At 36.4% G+C, this 20,313-nt stretch overlaps 1 protein-coding gene across 6 annotated transcripts in view; it reads right to left on the reverse strand.

The window, feature by feature from the left end:
- Nucleotides 1-19,167, reverse strand: part of LOC100013411 (phospholipid-transporting ATPase ABCA3-like) — a 436,423-nt gene extending 417,256 nt beyond the window's left edge. For 5 of the 6 annotated variants that reach the window (XM_056805572.1, XM_056805570.1, XM_056805568.1 and 2 more), the window contains exons 1-3: nt 18,922-19,167; nt 11,897-11,977; nt 11,207-11,468 (exon numbers count right to left, since the gene is read on the reverse strand). In XM_056805572.1, coding sequence (XP_056661550.1) covers nt 11,207-11,468; nt 11,897-11,950 — 316 coding nt within the window. In that variant the 5' untranslated portion in view covers nt 11,951-11,977; nt 18,922-19,167. Of the gene's footprint in view, nt 1-11,206; nt 11,469-11,896; nt 11,978-18,620; nt 18,890-18,921 lie in introns of those variants that run through there. The other variant, XM_056805565.1, reaches the window with a different exon arrangement.
- Nucleotides 19,168-20,313: the final 1,146 nt, after the last annotated feature.

Consider the following 20,313-nt stretch of genomic DNA (forward strand, 5'->3'; position numbering starts at 1 on the left):
CTGGAACTAAATGTCTATATATCTTCTAGAGATTACTAGCATTTGGCCAATATCTTTCTGGAATTTTGAGAAAGATATCATATGTTCATTGGCTATGTGGAATTCCAAAACATAATTACTTCCTTGATTTTTCTAGTAATAGATTTCATACCAGGTTTCATACCCTCTAAAAGAAAGAGTGAGCATGATTTTAAGGCCTGGTAAAACTTTATTATTGTAATACAAAGTAAGAAATTAAAATTTAAGTTACTATTTGTAACTTTATGAAACTGTAACTGATATTATTCTGAGTCTGATTCCAGTTATCCTCAACATGTGCTATTGAGCCAATAATTCATGGCGCCATCTCTGTGACTTTCAGTGGAGTTCTGTCTCAAAGAAGGAGCTGGGAGAGGGCTTTGGTTGTGGTAGGATTCTCCTGCCTTGACTTCCTTGGTATGACATTTCCTCTTGAATAGAAAATATTCCTACCAAGCTGATCTTGAGTCTGGCTCATGGAATTTTTGTCAATTCAATTAGCTATCTCTAAGACTCTCTCTTGGAATTTACATCAAATTAAGGGTCTATTTTCCCTTACCATGGCCATGTCCCTCTTTTTCAGTGATCAGTGAAATGAACACAATATTAAATCTAATAGACTAAGACTTAAATACATTGATGCCAACCAATTTGTAAAATCTAAACTATTCCTTTAATATTCCTAGCACAACTAAGTAGATAAGTATTTGGTCTTATTGTCTGTCATTAATTATTTAAGACCCTTCAAATATCTCAAAATGGTATAAGAATAATTAGACAATCATATAATGATATGAGAGCAAGTAAAAATAAGATATAATTCCTCTATTTAATGAAGTTACAGAAGAAAAATTTTCTATTTAGTGTCAAAGGATTTTTATACAATTACTTAAAGAATTTTACAGTTTATCTTTTGTTACCTTTAGATACATCGAATTCTGCTTGAGATTTGTTATTTGCTGTAGGAATCACATTTTTTAATAGGATATATTCAGTAATGTAAGGAAATTACACAAAGGTTTGGAAGAAAACCTAAGAGCAGTAGTCTATGTGGCTGTTTATCTAGGTTATTTGAGCAGGGTTGGTTACTGAACATATTTTACTTTAGATAATTAACTTGATACAATGTGTTTGTCTACCCTTTTTACAAATCTTATCCCAAGCCTATTGTTATACCAAAAAGGTAAAATACCTTTTGAGTAAATTCATTTATGTAGTCGTCAAGCTTATGTATATATGCCACATTTTTGTAGAAAATGTTGTCATCTATGTGCTCATGTATAGGATAAGATCCTTAGCAGAATCTCATCCTAAGGTAGGACTAAGAATATTAAAATGAATAACTTGAGTAAATAATTACAGTTATGTTTTTTAATCATATATATTATATGTATATTTATGTCAAATATTGTTCCTAACAGGATATAAAAGCATTGAGCATGTTCTAATATTAAGCTATAGAAATTGGGTACATATCAAATTTTTTAATGAGAAAAGCTGATTCTAATGGTTAGATCCTCATAGATTCTTTTCCTTTCAGTCTTGTTACTGGTAAGAAATATGGGAAATGCAAATTCACTAGCACAGAGATTTATAATTGAATATCCTTTATATTAATAAGATTACAGTCATTACATCTATATGACCTAGCTATTGGCAATGCAAAATTTTAGTAACTGTATTAAGTTGTATTAAGATCTATTTTTCAATAAATTTTAGAGAAAACTGTTACCAAGGCCTGGAACCCAGAAAAGGAGATCTGCCACATAAATTGTGGCTCTGAGGACAAGTATGATTCCAAAAAGCCTTAAAAAAGGGGAAATGACAGCAATAGAAGATGTGTCCAGAAATCAGACAGCTGCATCATTAGACTCTGTGTCCTTGGATATAACAGACTGGATAATGGGGGTTAAGTTACTTATCTCTTTCATGTCTTCCCTATGCACCATTATTTTATTTTGCTTGTAAGACCCTTATGCCAGAGGGGGAATGGCCCTTGTCCAAGCATCTATCAATCAGTTTTGGGCATCATATTAAGAAACACCCATGCATACCTTTAGGTTCTTATGTATTCTAGTGAGTCAGTCCTGAAATGTATAAGTACCATATTTGAGGTAACTCGTAGGGAAAACTGAGGAAGTCTCAATAAGAATCACGGGGGGACCAAAAGGATTTATTTTTAATATATATTGAATTATTTCTATATCTAAGTTTTGAATTAGAGGCTCAAATCAGTTCTCTGGCCTTTGTCCTGTAAACCTTGAAATTTCTTAGACTTGTGTATTTTAATTTAAAATCTAAGAATTTTTGAATTTTTTTTTGTTTGAGATTGTATTTTTATAAAAATCCAAGAATTTTGTTTAAGATTTTACTTTTATAAAAAAAAAATTCAAAGATTTTGATTTTGTTCGAGAAAAGATCTTCAAGAAAGAAGCTTGAAACTTTTATATCCAGAGAATGAACTGTTGCAGAAAGATGCCGAAAACCTACACTTCATCAAGAAGATCAAGAATGAACTTTGGATGTGATTGATTGGACTGAACTTTTGATTGAACATTTATTGTAACTGTACACATTTATGCCAAAAGGGACTGCCCCTAATTTGGCTTTCTGTCAATGCGCCTAGCAAAACATTGGCTTTGCTTTCTTTTCTTTTCTATTTCCTCTCTCACTATTCTAATTTCTCTTAGAAAATTGAATATTGTGTATATCTTTAGTTAGAAGTGAATTTAGAACTACAAAATGATTATGTTAAATGATCAATGGGGAGACTAGTCTCCCAATGATCATCAGGGGGGATTGTAAACCTCAAAATTTCTTAGACTTATAAATGTTGGAAATTTCACCATTGGGAAATTTCATACTTGAAAAATTTCCTATTGATAGTGGGTCTTGACTATTGGAATGTGAACCCCATTGGCATGGGAGGTTCCTTCTCTTCCCTTCTTAAGATTACTTTAGGACAGAAACTTTTTGCTGAACAATAGAAAGGACTTTGACCTATGCTTAAGCATAGAACAGGAATTTCTTTGAGTCATGATTGATTTTAGAATTGATACAATGGAGATACTTGGAATCAATCTCCACCCTATTCAGTCCTAACAGGATTGAGTAAGGGCTGCAGCCTAGATCAAAATTTAATTATTCCAATCTCTACCCTACTCAGGTTAACAGGATTTAGAAAGGGCTGTAGCAAAGGATCAAAGATTTAATTATTTGAAAATATGACGTTCAACAGACATGTGCAAAGCCAGAAGACCTCTGGGCGGTCCTGGGTTAAGCTAAAGCCTCCATTGGCACAGGGAAATTGATGGACAGGTGATTGGTAGATGTGAGGACTAAGGGGAGGGAACTTGGATGGTTTCCTTAAGGATAGGGGGGGCTGAAGAGTCGGAGGTGGTGGTGGAGGAGTTTGTCTGGGTGGTGGGAGTGTGCTCTGAGAAGCTTGCTCTGAAGGAAGCTGAAGGTGGGGGCCTCTGAGACTGTTTCTCCATTTTGGTCACGTGAGTAATAGGGACTGATCTCTTTTCTTTGCCCCAGCTATCTAAGGGCTTGGGCCTTTTTGGCCCAGCCTAAACAGAAGGGGTATTTAAGCCCTATTCCCTTCTCTCCCTTTTTCTCTCTCTCTATCTCTAATTCCTTTCTTCCTCCTATTGTAATTAAACTCCATAAAAGATTGACTGCTGACTTGAGTTTTCATTTAGGAATTACATAGCTGAATTCCTTGGCGACCTTAATTTAATATATATCAGTCTTTTAAAGTGATTTCCATGTCACACTTGTGAATGTTGGAAATTTCACCATTGGAAAGTTTCATCCTTGGAAAAAATTTCCTACTGATAGTAAGAACTCTTGGAATGTGAACCCCCTTGTCATGGGAGGATCCTTCTCCTCCCTACTTGGAACTGCTTTAGGACAGAAACCTTTTGCTGAACAATGGAAAGGGCTTTGACCTATGCTTAAGCATAGAACAGGAAGTTCTTTGAGTCATGATTGATTTTAGAATTGATACAATAGAGATACTTGGAATGACAGAACCAGATCTTGGAACTTCCAATCTCCACCCTACTCAGAGTAACAGGATTTAGGAAGGGCTGCAGCAAAGGATCAAGATTTAATTATTTGAGAATATGACCTGCAACAGACATGTGCAAAGCCACAGACCTCTGGGCGGTCCTGGGTTAAACTAGAACCACCATTGGCACAGGGGAGACATCGACAATGACTGGTAGATGTGAGAACTGAGGGGAGGGAACTTAGATGGTTTCCTTAAAGATAGCGGGGTCTGAGGAGAGAGGGAGGAGGTTTTGTTCTGAGCGAGGTGGCTCTGAAGGAGGACTGAGGAGGATGCTCTGTGGGAGGACCAGGAGAGAAGGCTGGCTCTGAAGGAGGAGAATTCTCTGGAAACATTTCTTGAAAGGAGGCTCTCTTGAAGGTGGAGCCTGAAGTTGGCATGAGAAGCCTTACCTAGAGAGATCTTGGGTGAGTGATAAAACCAACTGACTGATTTATTCATTCTTATTCCTTTCTTACTTTCTCTCTTTTTCTATTGATTAATCAGTGTATTATAAATTAAATTTCTCTATAAAACCCAGTTGGCTTGGGCATATTCATAAATTGGGAATATATTCCCTGGCGACCAACTTATATTTATATAAAACCAAGACACAGTAGAAAACATATTTAAGTGGTCATAATTGATATATATATATATATTCCTTTGCTCCCAAACATTTTAATTATCACAGTACACATTTCCTTCATTTTTAACAATTCCAAGGAATGTTCCCCCCTCCCCCAACCCCACCCATAAAGACTGGTTAATAGATAAGGAAGATAAAGGAGCTCATCTTGCTGCAAGACTGTCTGCCATCATTTAAGGGACAGGGAAGGCTTGAGAGTTTTTATGAAACATCTCCTAATTTACTATTTAATAATTAAAGATGTCTTGGTGTCTTGGAATGCCCAAGGAAGGGGCCAAATAATGAGTTACTGAATTGCATTTATGGACCTGGGCCAGGGGGATTTGTGAGCCTTTGATCACTAAGAGACCACCTAATTTATTGGCTGATACCAGCCTAATCAATAAGTTGATATTCTTTCCCAGAAGCCAGTATCTCAGAATTTTTGGTTGTTGTTCCTTAGAAAATAAAATTTCATAATCACTTGAGCTAAAGAGTTAGACTCTAAGTCAAGTTCCATGTATCATTTGTGATCTCACAGGTAGTAAAAACAAAAGGTGAAAAAGGCATTTGGCAGCCCAATTTCTAAAAAATCTGGATTCTGGCAAGGTCTAGAATTTTTGTTCTATGCTTATACATTCCATATCAATAAGACATTCCAATCAAAGACTGCAAAATAGCAACTGCAAGTGGTAGTGTCAGAACCCATGTATGAGAAGGGCATTCCTCGATTTCCTTTAAATAAGCAAAATGACAAAGTAAAAACTACTATTTGTAAGTAATGGAATAATTAAACTTATCAACACTTCAATGGTCATATAGAGATTAGGTTTATCAAAGTGACAGCAATCATATTTCCTAAGGTGGATTCATCTGCATAATCTGATCCTATGGAAGGAGTGGCAGTACTAACAACTGTTGCAAGAAGGAAAAAGGTACTAGGAATAAAAGATGTAAAAAGATATCTGCCTTATGTAAAAAATGGAGATTTGAATCCTGGACTTCAATCTCCAGAACCTCATGAAATATAATACTTCTAGAGAGAAACTAATCTTTACCTGCCACAGTTTGGCGATTTTAATCTTAACAGTTTGTCTTACCACGTCAGAAAAACGAAAAACTCTCAATCTTCTGATTCTTTTCTTTACTGATCAGCCTTTAATAGCTAGTGCCTAGTTTGTTTGTTTTTTCTAAGCCACGTTTCTCCAAGATGCTTTTTTAGAAAATTGTCTCGATCAGCTCTGGCCTGCAGCCATCCAATTTGGACTTTCTTGAGCCCTTCCCACTGGCCTGGCTCCCAGCACATATTTCGGGTTCCTTCCTGCCTGCCTGTGTTCCTGCCTGCAGCCATCTGCTCGAGACCTATTTGTTGTTTGACCCAGATTGCCACTCACCTGGTTCCCTGCTTGCCTGCATTGCTGTCCTGGCCCTGGCCCTGCCCACCCCGGTGGTCTCTCTCTCACTGACCTGGCCCAGCTAAATTGGGTAGCAGACCCAATTTCTTCAGGATCAAAAACCAGCTGGTAACAAAAAAACGGGGGTGGATCACAGAAGGGGAGAAAGAAAGGGAAAGAAGGAAGAGACTTTTCCAAACAGGAACTTACAAGCAATGGGGTATTTAAAAGGATATCTTTTAACTATATTGATAATTTTATCTACTTCACCTGCGTACCAGGGGAAAAATTCAGTTCCTGGCAACTCTTTAGCAAAATTTGAGGAGGCAGCTCAGTGGCTCAGTGAACTAAGAACCAGGCCTAGAGACGGGAAGTCCTGGGTTAAAATCTGGCCTCAGAGACTTCCTGGCAGTGTGGCCCCAGTCAGGCCATTTAACCTCCATTGCCTAACCATTACCAATCTGCCTTCTGACAATAGGCATCTAAATGGATAAAAAACCAAGGAACTTTAGAAAGACTGGAGGTTATATTTTAAGGAATTTCAGACTCCACTGTTTTATAAAAATCTCTGTATTCTATTGCATTTTACTGTTTGTTTTGTTTATGATTTAACTTTGTGATTTTAAGTTTATATATCACTGCATTCAATATTATTATGTTATACTGTTCATTTTAATGTACTTAGCTTTAACTACTGTTATATTCTGTTGCTTTTCCCCTATGACCATACTGAACAAACATTGAGTAATCCCATATAAAAAACAGCCTTTCTATTTTTGACTTTGTAAATTGTCACATAGAGGATAGATGGACTCCATCAGAAAAATTGCTATAACAACCTTTGGAAAATTTACTGTGCTAAATATCTCCATTGATTTTAAGGGTTTTTTAGACATGATTTTTAGAAAATTTTTACCAATCTCTGGTCATTTTTGCCTGCCCCTACCACGAGGTAAGGCCCACTTTAACAGCTGAAGTGAAATACATTTTATAATCTCCAACCTTCCCACATTTCTAAATATGTGAATGGAAGTTGGGTAGTTAATCTCAGGGCATTTGTACCCCTAAATAAGCTTCCAAAAAAGGAGCACCTCTCATTTATAACTCTTCAGCTCACCACTTTACTTCCACCAGAATGATATCTAGATTTCTTGATAATGTTCTAAACCCAAAATAAGTTTTACTTTGTTTAAAAATATTTTTACCAAGGTTGAAAGATTTTCTATATTTGTAAAAATTGTGACAAATATCAATCAGTTCATAGGTTTTTTAAAATGTCATACAGCAACTTATGTGAAATATGATAGTGTGTTTGTTAGCTATTGTAATTAATTGGGCTATTGAGAATTTGGGAGATACAGATTCCTACACATTTGTACTACTGTCCTTTAAAAATGAAAAATGTTACCTTGTTCAATTCATTTGCTTATACTCACAGTGGATCATGGCCAGATATGAAGAAGAAACAAATCTCATTTTTGGTGAGAAAGCCTTGATTTCTATATTTTCTTAGCTGACACAGTGTGTCAATGATTATGAGATACATTTTTGAATTATTTTTAAAACTCTTTTATTATATTTTTCTTGCATGTGCAATATACTATTTCAGGTTTTTTATTTTATTTTTTCTCTCCTTTTTATATTTGAAGCACATGTCACCAGCATTAAGATTTTCTTTAACTTTTTAATTTAGCAGTAATATAAGTTTAAGATATATTGCTATAATGTTGATGTAATGTCAAAAAGCTTGAGACTATAAAAATGTTTTAAAAATTGTTTTAAAAAATTATGGGACTTTATTTAATAATTCTGTCTGATTCCAGAACAAGATATCATTTCATTGCATAGGGCCAAAGTTAAACCAACCCAGGATGGATTAATGCACCTCTAAGCCAATACAAAGGTCTTGAACCTAGTGTGAAGACTCGAGGTTGCTATGTTTAACATTTGTTACAACATAGGCCTCACTCCGAACACTCACACTCACTCTGAAAATACTTTCAGATGAGTATCCCAAACCTTGGCTCCTACCTGGCTCCTATAATCTGGTCCCTTTTTTGTCTTTCATAATGTGGTAACTTTCTATAGTCCTGGCTACTGACTGGGTAAATGCATCATTGCTTAAATCATTTTAATTGGGCCCTGATTCAAGGACCTGTTATAGATTTATTTTTCCTTCACTTAAATTTTACACATAAGACTTTGATAGTCTATAGTTTCATCCAGTAATTTTCTTTTTTATTTGGATTTTTCTGATGTCTTTTTAATTTCTCTTGCCAATTGATTCATATACCTCATACCTCAGCCATGCATCCCTAAGTGGTCCTATATTTTTCAATCACCCTCAAGATGGGGAAATGTAAAAAATATTATTATTTAAATTGCAAAGTTTAAATTCCTTTTAAGAAGAATTTTAGGTAAAGAAAGATGATACCTCTCTGAATCCAGAAACTGAACTGTTGAAGACACCATGAAGAAGCCTCCAGACCACAAGCTGCACAAGATCAAGAATGAACTTTGGGTGTGGTTGATTGAACATTTATTTGTATGTATACTTTCATGCCAAAGGGGACTGCCCCCTAACTGGCTTTTTGTCAATACGTCTAGCGATTATTGGTTTTGGTTTTTTTTCTCTTATCCTCAAATTATTGTAATCCTTAAGTTGATTATGTTTTCATGATCCTTTTTGGGGAAAAAAGATTTTTTTCCCCAAAGAGGATCATTCAGGGAAATGTAAAAATGGAGATTTGAACCCTAGACTTCAATCCCCAGAAGTCCTTAGCCACTTCCCAGAATGCTTTGTAATCTCACTGAGATCCTCACCTGGGTGAGATCAAAATTTCTATTTAACTGGCTATAAAAGCCTACTGATCTCTCTTCCTACTTCTGCTTCCAAGCAGATGCATCTCTCATGATGTAAGTGAAACTGAATGGGCCTTTCAGCCCTCCTAGGCACGTGATTTCTTACTTGTTTTTTCTTAAATTCTTAATCTTTAATAAACCTCATAAAATATAATACTTCTAGCAGAGAAACTAATTTTTAACTGCTACACTTATAGGCCTCTGTTGAGGTCTCCAAAAAGAAGTATCATAAACCATCATGCCACCTGGATCAATATCTGGATAACATACTAAACTATTAGGACCACAATGAAAGGAAACTTTTATTTATTGAGTCCTAATCTACAACATACATAAGAATTGGGACAAACAAATGGTAAGCAATATATAGTAATAATGGTAGGTAATAAAGCAACAATAAGGGCAGGAGGAAGTCTTGTGTTTCTGTCTGAACAATAAATCAACCCAAGTATGAGAGCTGCAATGAGTAGTAGAATAAAGGTAAGCCATACACCCATATGTCCACATCCTTCAACAGTTCTGTTACTATGGTGTGTGTTTTTGTAATAATATGGTGTTATAAGTGTAATTAAAAGGATTATCCAGAATAAAAAGGGTATCATGTATCAGAATATGGCACTGTTTTACAAGTAAACAATGAATCCAAGAGTCTTTTCCCCAATCTTGATAGCTGTTGGGATAGTCAATAGCACTTGAAATGAACTTCCCCAAGCAGGTTGAATTCCATTAGTTCATTGGAAGTTCTTTATATAGACTTTGTCACCAGGTAAATAGTCTAAGAGCTTAAAGTCTACAAGCCCTGTTTATACTGTTGCTCCTTCATCATGGAGTCCTCTTAGTCTATGTTTCAATTCTCATATATATAATGCAACTGGAGTATCTCCACCAAGTAATGATGTTTATACTAGAGGAAAAAGTTTTGCTTTCATGGAAGGATGTCCAAAAAGCATTTCATAAAAAGACATATGTAATTCCAACCTTGGTCTACTTTGTAGATGGAACAAATCAAGGGTAAGGATATTAGCCAATTAAGATAGGTTTCTGAGCAGTTTGGTGTAAGGGATTTCAACTTTTTATTCATGCACTCAAATTAACCAGAACTCTGGGAATGATAAGATGTATGAAATTTTGGAGAAATCCCCAAAATAGAAGAGATTTGAGAACCTGTGAAATGAGAGACAAAATTGGATTTGGAATGAGAAAGCCTGAATTCATGCTACTAGTGTCATCACTAGTCATGTCCCTTTACTTACTTCCTGACAACATAGGGATGAAAAGAGTAAATAGCACTTGTACTCTGGCACTCTCAGGCCTAGTATAAGGAAAGTATGGTGTATGTTATGGGTGTAATATGGGTGTAAGCAATTATGTTAGTATTAATGGTCTTCTTTTGCTGACCCACAAAATTAACTTATTATTAACATTCTTTGAACTAACCTGAAAAATCTAACCATTTATACATGTTTTCTTCACTATGGGAAAATGTGTTCTATGTTCCTAACAATAAGTATAAAAATTAACTTTTCTCACAGAATGTTTATCTTCACAGTTTTGTAAATTACTTATATGAAGATTTCATAAAGACAATCTACTGTGGGATACTACTAATAAAATAGAACTACTTTGAAAATGACCAAATAAAATAATGTTTAAAAAGAAAGAAAGCTAGGAATCTTACCAGAGAGTAAGAAGAAAGTATATTCAAAAAAAATAATAATAAAATAGAACTAATTTCTAATCATTACTAATAAATTATCATAACTTGTTGATAATTGCATGCTGGCCTCAAAACATATGGCATTGCTTTGATCTCAAGACTCTTAAATTATTTTAGCTTAATTTTGTTTCTATACTTTCAATTTCATAATTTATATATGTGTACATACACACACACACACACATATATATATATTTGAGGTAATGAGATTAAAACCTTATATCAGATTAAAGGTCCAGGATAAAACACATTTAAAAATTAGAAAACAACTTTTTTTTTTCCTAAACCCTTACCTTCTGTCTTGGAATCAATATTGTGTATTGATCCCAAGGCAGAAGAGTGGTAAGGACTAGGCAATGGGGGTTAAGTGACTTACCCAGGGTCACCCAGCTAGGAAGTGTCTAAGGTCATATTTGAATCCAGAACTTCCTATCTCTGAGTCTGACTCTCAATTCACCGAGCTACCTAACTGCCCCCAGAAAACAACTTTTAAATACTTTACAAAAAGGCTCTTTTTCTCCCCAAAATCTCACCTAGTAATCGAAACTTGAAGGGCTTTACCATATTCTCAGCAATTGTCTTCAAAACACCATCGTTCTTAGGGATATAAGCTAGGATAAATAAACCTGGTGGAAACCTTTCCATGAAACTACTGGGTAGATCATCAAGAATAATAGGATGATATTTTATAGCATCCACATTTACTGGTTTACTCCTCAAACGAAGTGAAATTAAAACTACAGAAAATACCAGTGGCAGTAAGATTTCCAAGAGGCTTGATAGGATCTTGCGTTTCTAAAAAAAAAAAAATAGAAAGTTTCATGTTAAATTAAAACAGCCCCAAATAAAAAACATATGAAAGGGTTCTTCTCTAGGATCACTAAATTATGATCAAAAAAGGAAAAATTAGAACTGAAATGATAGTCATGTGGAAGGGCTCCAATATCTTTTCTGTAAAAAGTAAATTCACCATCAAAGACATTTTCATTAAAAATTACAGATGATTATATATGTATGTATGCATATATGTGTGTGTATATATGTATATATACACACACACACACACATGCAGATACACCATCCATTTAGAAAACTTTACATTTGCTAATCAGGCTTTTTTGTTCTTGTGTTTTATTTCTTTGAGCAACATTTTCAAAAATTCTTTTAGATGACTAGTCTCTCCCAAAGCCCCACATTTTTTGACAGACACATCATATACCTACCTTTAGAATATAATTTTTCCAGAGAAGAAGTTGAAACTGCTTTCTCATGGACATTCTTCTGTTTTGAGGAGCAGTTTACCACTACATAGGAGCCAAAGAAAAATAAAAGTCATATATTTAACAAAAATATTTAAATGTAAATATTTTTTGCTAAGAGAGGCAAGAGGGAGAGAAGCAGTCAATATAATAGAGATCTTTTTAATCCTATGTGTTGTCTTTATTCTCTTTTCTGATTATTTCTCAGCCTGAAGTTAAAAAACACAAACAGGAAAAAAAGACTATTTACAGGATTTTTAAGCCAATATTTTGCATGTATCAACTGTTCTTTTGTCAAATGTGAGCTTCTTATAGGCAAGGGTATAGTGGGAAAATGACTGGATTTGGACCAAAGGACTTGGGTTCAAATTCTACTCCCCTTATTTACTATTTCTATAACTAAAGCACCTAACTTCTATGAGCCCAAATTCTTCAAGGGTAAAGTGAGAAAGTTAGAACAAACCTAGGGCCATGAGTCAACTAGTGAAAATATATATGGCTAATTTATATCTAGCCAGTCCCAGACCCCAAACCATGTTTCACATCCTAACTGGACATCCCCACCCCCACTAGACCCCCTTGGCAATGATTTCCTCTACAACTATGTCCTGGGTGACTTAATCCACTCAGATGTGGAAACATTACCCTAGAATTTTGCTATTGCAATTGGTGAGACAGTCAGTATAAACATACATAGCCCATTGTTTTGAGCTAGCCCCAAAATATACTTCATATACCATCTGGCCATCATCCACCCTGGCCAACTCCTCCAATCTGCTGACCACTAAACCTTCTGAGACCCTGCCCTGTGTTATTTAATCCATTTAGCTTTGGAGTCACCACCCTGAGGTTATATTGTACTGACCAGTGAGTCAATGAAAACATTTATGGCCCACTATACAAAGATAAAAATCACAAATTATGCATTACATAGGATCTGCGAGCCAAGCCTAGAGAAGAGAGATCCTGGGTTCAAATCTGAACTCAGAAACTGACTAGCTGGATCCAACAACATTGTATTGTAAGAAATACAATGAATAATTATGATTACTTAAAATTGACTTCTAGATCTGGTAACCAAAAATATGGAGGAACACACATTTTCTCTGATCCTCACAAACTCATGACCTAAGATAGGAATTATGCTCTGAAAATAAAGCAATTATGCTCCAAAAATAAAATTGTCTCTGCAACCCAAGACACCAAGAACCCAAAAGTAAAAACTCAGTGAATATGTAATAGAAAAAGCTAATCCTAATCCTTAATACACAAATTCAATACCTTACCAGCCGCCATGCTTCCAACAGCTGGGTTATATGAGTTGGCCCATGTGCTTACAACAGAACTCAACTCTACATATCAAATCCCATCCTCTTTACCCAGTGCCCTAAGGTGTAGTCCCCAATAGTGAGAGTAGGCCCCAGTAAAATTAAAGCCATGATCTGGCCAGAATCAGTCACGCAGCCTAGGCATCACATGAGACCACCAAAACTCCTCCTATACTTGGCAACAACTGATTGTCCTTGTTCTACCCACTGAAGCCAAACATTTCCCTGAGAATCTGGACTAGATGGTTACACATTGACATATTGACTTATCCTATAGAAAACTCTAAGTTTTGGTGAGGTAAACTAAGTCATTGTACTAAGATTGTAAATCATTCCTAACCATTATCCATGTAAAAGGTTTACCTAATCCCTTTGCCTACATAATTTTCTCTATAAAATACTAGCTGTGATCAATAAACCTTGCCTCTGATTAATACCAACTTCATTGACCCTCCTGACATATGGCATCCTTCTCCCCACATTTCATTCTCCTAACCCCTTCAGGAACCCCAAATGTTTGTCAGGACCCCTTAGGACCACCTGACACTAAGGTCCAGCAGAAATTTACTAAGCTATGATAGCAATGAGGAACATGACCCTAGCAGAAGCAGTAGCACTCTAGAATTCAGTCAGAGAACATAAAAACAAGGGGAAATGGGATAGGACAAGTAGGCAAAGGAGGAGGAAAGTTATAAGGCACAATACTGAGCTTGAGGGAAAATGTCTAGCATCCCCCTGAGACCAGTTCTATTCCTCCCAAAACCAAAATATGTAGAGTCCTAGACTATTGAATCATGAATTGTCCAGTGTGGGAGGACTTTGAGATAGATCTGGGATCCCACTCCCATAAAAATAATCATCAAAAGGGAAGAAGTCAGAAAGCTGAATGGGAAGGAAAGTAACAAACAACTAAAACCAACCAAAAATCTCAGAAGAAAGAAAACTCAATTAAATACTCTGATCACAAGGAAATAGAACAGGTGATATATAGGCAGAGGTGGGGGGAAACTATATGTCAAAGCACAAAGCCGAGAGGAAAATCCCAGCATCCAAATAGGTCCAGTTCTTTAACCCCAAAAAATCACAAGAGGAAGAAACCTAAATTATTGTCCAGTATGTGGTACAACTGAGACAACTTTAAGATCTAGCCCCTAAGGAAACAGCCCTCAATGGGGAAGGAATGAGAAAGTGAGCAATAAGGGAAAATAAATTTTTTTAAATGCAGAAATTACCCAAAAACTCAGGAGGAAGAAAACTCAATTAAAGACTTTGATCATAAAGAGACAGAACAACAGAAACAATATTAATAACAGAAAGGGAAATGGTATTCAGGTCAGGGGAAAGAGTTTAGACATCTATCAATATATACAGCAAGATAAAGGAAAGTTAGTCAACCCTTGAAGAGCTAGAGTAGGAGTCCCCAAACTTTCTACACAGGGGGCCAGTTCACTGTCCCTCAGACCACTGGAGGGCCAAACTATTAAAAAAAACAAAAACCTATGAACAAATCTGTATACCTCTGTCTGGGATAGCGAAGGCTGCAGCGATGGCTGTGATGGGCCTGTCACACCTTGAATAGGCCCATCACCACCACTACTATACCAGGCAGCAGTATACACAGTGCAGAATCCCCTCCCCCAGATCGCTGCTCACCATGCTTATGTCTTCCATTGTGCAGCCACATAATCCTTTGCTCAGCGCCTCCTTCTCTCAGAACAAGGCGCCACACAAAGGATTATGCCAATGGAAGTAGTATTGTATGTGAGCGATGCCAAGCTTTTCATCCTTGCCACATACAGTACTCCTCTCACTGATCACCAATGAAAGAGGTGCCCCTTCCAGAAGTGCAGTGAGGGCCAGATAAATGGCTTCAGGGGGCCTCATGTAGCCTGCGGGCCATAGTTTGGGGACCCCTGAGCTAGAGGATCTTGTGGATTCTTACCTAAGCAAGAAACCAAAGCTGTTTTAGACTTGAATGGTCTATAAGATAAATAGAAGGAAGAAGAATTTATGGCCTACACAGCAGAAATCATTAGAAGGGAGAAAATGTATGGTGACACATTTCATCAAAGACTCAAAAGAGAATGTTACTGATCAGAAATCCAAAAACACAAAAAAGAAGAATAATCTAGAAGAGAAACAAAAAGCAATAACATTTTAAAAACATGATTACATAAAACTGAAAAACTTTAATACAAACAAAATTAGTGTAATTAAAATTAGAAGACAAACAATTAACTGGGATTAAATATTTGTAATAAGTTCCTCTAATAAACTCTGATAGCTAAGATATATAGGGAACTGATTCAAATATCAAATAACAAATTATTCCATAATTGATAAATGACCAAAGAATATGAACAACTAGTTCTCGAAATAAGAAACACAGACTATCAACAACTACACAAAAAATGGTTCAGATTACAAGAGAAATGCATATTAAAACAAATGTGAAGATCTACCTCAAGCCAATCAGATTGGCAAAAATGACAAATAAGTAAAACAACAATTGCTCGAGGGGATGTGGAAAAACAAATACATTAATGTGCTTTTGGTATAGCCAACTCCAGAAAGTAATTTGCAACTATGCCCAAAAAGTCATTAAACAATTCATATTGTAACCCAACAATAGTACTACTACTAGACTTGTAACAAAAAGTGTCAAACTCAGCCCAATGGTGATCAGAGGTCCTCGAAAGGTGATAAGAAGGATGATGCGAATACAGCAGGGATCAGTAAGACTGAGAAGCTGATAGCTTTCAAGGCAAGGTTTATTAAGTATAGCTTCTACTTTATAGTGCGGACTAAACAAGCTGGGGATTTCTCAAAAGCTTTCACATACACAGTTAAAGGTATGTTCTCCATCTTCTTTTTTCATTTCTCTACTTTCATTCTCTCTACCTTTTTTTATAAATAAAAGCTACTAAAAGTCATTTTGACTTGAGGTGTATTAATTTGAAAACTGGCGACCACGGTATCATCTTAAAATTCTCATATATTTAGTAGGCAGCTGCTCGGTGGCTCAGTGGATTAAGAGCCGGACCAAGAAATGGGAAGTCCTAGGTTCAAATCTGACCTCAGATACTTTCCAGCTGTGTGAGCCTGGGCAAGTCACTTAACCCCCATTGCCTAGCCTTTACCACTCTTCTGCCTTGGAACCAATACACAGTATTGATTCCAAGATGGAAGATAAAGGTTTAAAAACAAATTCTCATATATTTAATCTAACCATAAAATTTAATTCCTTACAAAAGTAATGATTAAACAGAATGGTTTTAAGGTTACAATGCATTCTATATACCTCATTGAGCTTTAGACAAAGATTCTATAGGATAATAAATCAGCAAGGAAATGCATACATCAGTGATTTTATAGGGAACAATCTTGGGGGGGGCCTCAGAGTGAGGAGTGAGCTACATGACAAACATCAGCTGTTCTATGACCAAGAGCTTTGCCTCCTACAAAAAAGAAAATCAAAGATAAGGAAAGAAGGCTTATATATTCAAGAATATTTATAGCAGTGCTTTTTATTGTGGCAAAGAACTGGAAAATGGGGTGCTCATCATCTGGGAAATAATACCAAATAAATTATGGTATTTTAATGTCTGTGTAGATCCATAGAATGAGATTTGGTTTTCTTGACTATGATTTACTATTAAAAAAAAATGTGCTCTTGTGATCTTTAGTAAGAGTCCTTCATGGTCCCACTCATCCTTTTCCCCTATGTCCTAGTTTTTAATGTAATGATGATCTCTTTGCATGCCTTTTCCTTGAATAACAAAACCCTGGCTTGGTTCACATGTTCAGATTCCCAGATTTCATCACACACTCTAGATTTATAGACTCCTGTTATTTACTTCCACTTATATCTATTCCTTGATATTGAAAGTTAACTTGAAGAAACTATTGCATATTAAATTTGAAACAAGATAGAACTCTTCTACTAAAATGACTTTTGAAAACAAAGAAATAGAATGGTCAGGTCAGGAACAGATAATTCCTTTTGCTAAATCTCTGTGTTTTGGTGATCGTTTTTCTATACTAGAAAGGAAATCAGGAAGCTGAAGCAAAGTTTAACAAAAAGTTTTAAAAGACTACAAAACCATATAATTTTTTTCTAGACCTATGATTTTTAGACTTAAAATATTTTAATGTAGTTTTTTTAAGTTAAGTGTATAGTTTTTTTAAGTTAAGTGTATATTTTGTATTCTAAGAGCTCCATTAAATCTCTTTGTTGAAATAAGAATTGTCAACACCAAAATCAATTTTTCTTTTCTTAATTCTAGAAGAAATATTGTCATTCATTACCCAAGCCTCTGTTACTGAATTCTTCAAGGTAATAAGTTCATCTTGCCCTCATTAATTATAATATTAAATATTTTTTCCAGAATAAGTCTCAACAAGCAATTCCCAAATTCTAAGCATTCCATAGGACTGCATCATCCTATTCCAATCACCATTAAGTTGGCCACAAATTGCTAAGGATTCTGTATAAGATCTCTAGACCCATGACTGGAATATATTTTCTCTTCATTTCCTTCAAAGAATGAAGCTGGATCTTACCTCTTCCATAAGAATTTCTTTCTTTCACTTGCTAGAACACTAGCCTTCTTCACATTAACTTGTGTTTATTTATGTTTACTTTTCTGTTGTATACATACTGTTTCTGGCCACTAAAATGTGAGCTCCTGGAGAAAAGGAACTCTCATTTTATCTTTGTCCCAATGCATAGCATAGCTATTATTGAATTCATCAGTAAGAAATGTGAAACCCGATCACTTGCAACAGAAAAATGAATTTTTCTTAGGACTCATGGTCCTTTTATTGATGCAAAATGCAATCTTTACACATCTTGGTAGATACACCTTGGGTTGGTTGCTATGCCCAAAAGAATTCAATCCACTGGCAAAGACTGATTCTTTACATATTTAGGGATGACAGTCCTCTATTCTTGAACTCAAATAAAAGTGATCACAGGCTAGTACACAAATAAGGATTTCCAATATAGATTAGAGGAAAGAGTATTGGATTTGAAGAAGACCTGGGTTCAGATCTTACCTCACCCACTTATATCTGTTTGTCCCTTGGTCTCTTAGTCTTTTCTTATGGAAAATGTTGGCGTTTAACTATATGACCTCTAAGGTCTCTTCCAGATCCAAATTTGAGATCCTGTGACCTGCTAAAGTTTGTTCTGATGCCAGTCTTTAAGAACTAAGGTTATGTCAATGCCACATTGAGACATCACTGATATTTTATAAACACTATTTTATGCTTTCCCCACAAATTAACTGGGTTCATTTCCTGATTCCATTACATTTTAAAACTCAAGGCTATCAAATATGTCTGATAAAAGTCTTTACCTGTAAGTTATATATATGGAATTAAAACAAGTAATCTATCCGTGGATCCGCTGGGGATGAGTTTATCCGTGACTAGGGACATTAGTGCTGGTAACGTTTTCCATATATGGAATCCAAATTCCTCCCTTTTATGAAATAACTGAATGTCCTTTCTCAAACATCAGAAAAGAGAGAGCAAGATTCACAGGAGCATACAGCCAGAGCTGGAGAGGCTGGGTGCATGTGCCTGGGAGGAATAAGGCCGACCTGGGCGACTGGGGTTTTGGGGGGGTGGGGTCAACTGCAGGGGGGCCCCACTAACCTAGATAAAATACTCCAGGTCATCAAAAGGAGGAACCGAGATGAGCCAGAGAGCCGACTGACAAGGCCAGGCCTAGGGGAGCCAAGGCCCTAGGAGGCTCCTCCAGACCCGACCCTAGCTCTGATGATACACGGATCCTTAACAATTCAGCTCCATGCCCAAGGGACCCAACCAACGTTCAGAGGTGTACCAGGACAGCCTAGCCAATGCTGGCCTACAATGCTATCTAACGGCTTCCGCTGATGTCACGTGACTCCACAACCAGCCCGCTAAAGCTTTGGAACCCACGGGACTCGAAGCCCCGCCCCTTCCCTCATCCCTTCTTAAGTATATGTGCCTGTGCTTACCTGATAAATTATACCCCGCGTTAACCCTGCAGTTATGGGATCTTACTGGAGGGCACGGGTAGGGACAGTAATCCTCCCAGGACAACTCATTTGAAAACTACCCAAGTTCTGCAACTTTGCAGTCGTCCTGTTTTCTTCCTGCTACATACAATCCATTGCCAAGTTATGGTGAATTCTACCTCTACGATAATTTTCTCCTCCATCTCCTGCCCTCGGCTCACACAGCCACCACTCTAGTTCAGGATCTAATCCCTTTCTCAACTACTAATTGACCTAGTCTGTACACTCCAAATCATCCTCCAAGCCCCTAAATGCTGTTCTTTAAACAGGAATCTGATCGAAACAGTCCTCTACTCTTCGGTTCCCCGGTCTCTGCATGGCTCTTAGTTTACCTCTAAAATATTACTAGTAAATGTTTCACAATCTGCTCTCTGACACACTTTTATGTTTAACCTGCATTACGAACATTATAATTATAATTTCCTTAAGCCTAGACAAGCAACAAAACAATAAATCAGTCCTTGAAATTTGCAGTCTGCCTAGTGTAAATAATCATGCCAAAAATTTAACAATGGCAAATTTAACAGTGGCTCTCTTTGATATATAGAAGCTGGTTTCAGCACAGCCTTGTAATACAAACTCCTCAGAATAGCATGGCTCTGGCATATCTTTCCAACAGTATTACTTATTGATGTGGTGGGCAAGATTGGGATCTTGTCCAAAGAATTAATGACACGAGCAATCTCCATAGCCAGAGAGCAAGCTTTGTTGAGAGGAGGAAGACAGTGGAATGGCTCTATTGATGGGAAGGCATGGAGACAACAAGAACTGACAGTGGAAAGATCATGGCAATGGAAAGGACTCTGAGAAGTTTTTAGAAATGCTTCCCCCCACCCCCACCCCTCTTTATTAGTTACTAAAGAAGGAGTCGTTTGGGCAGTTGTTGCCCTGTGTTTCCAAGAAACTGAAGTCACTTTACCTATGGTTCACATTGGTCCAGTTGGCTTTCTTTACCTATATGATTCACTCTCTTGGCCTACTGGGG

This window comes from Monodelphis domestica, chromosome 7, assembly GCF_027887165.1.
Source record: "Monodelphis domestica isolate mMonDom1 chromosome 7, mMonDom1.pri, whole genome shotgun sequence".
Classification (NCBI taxonomy): Eukaryota; Metazoa; Chordata; class Mammalia; order Didelphimorphia; family Didelphidae; genus Monodelphis; species Monodelphis domestica.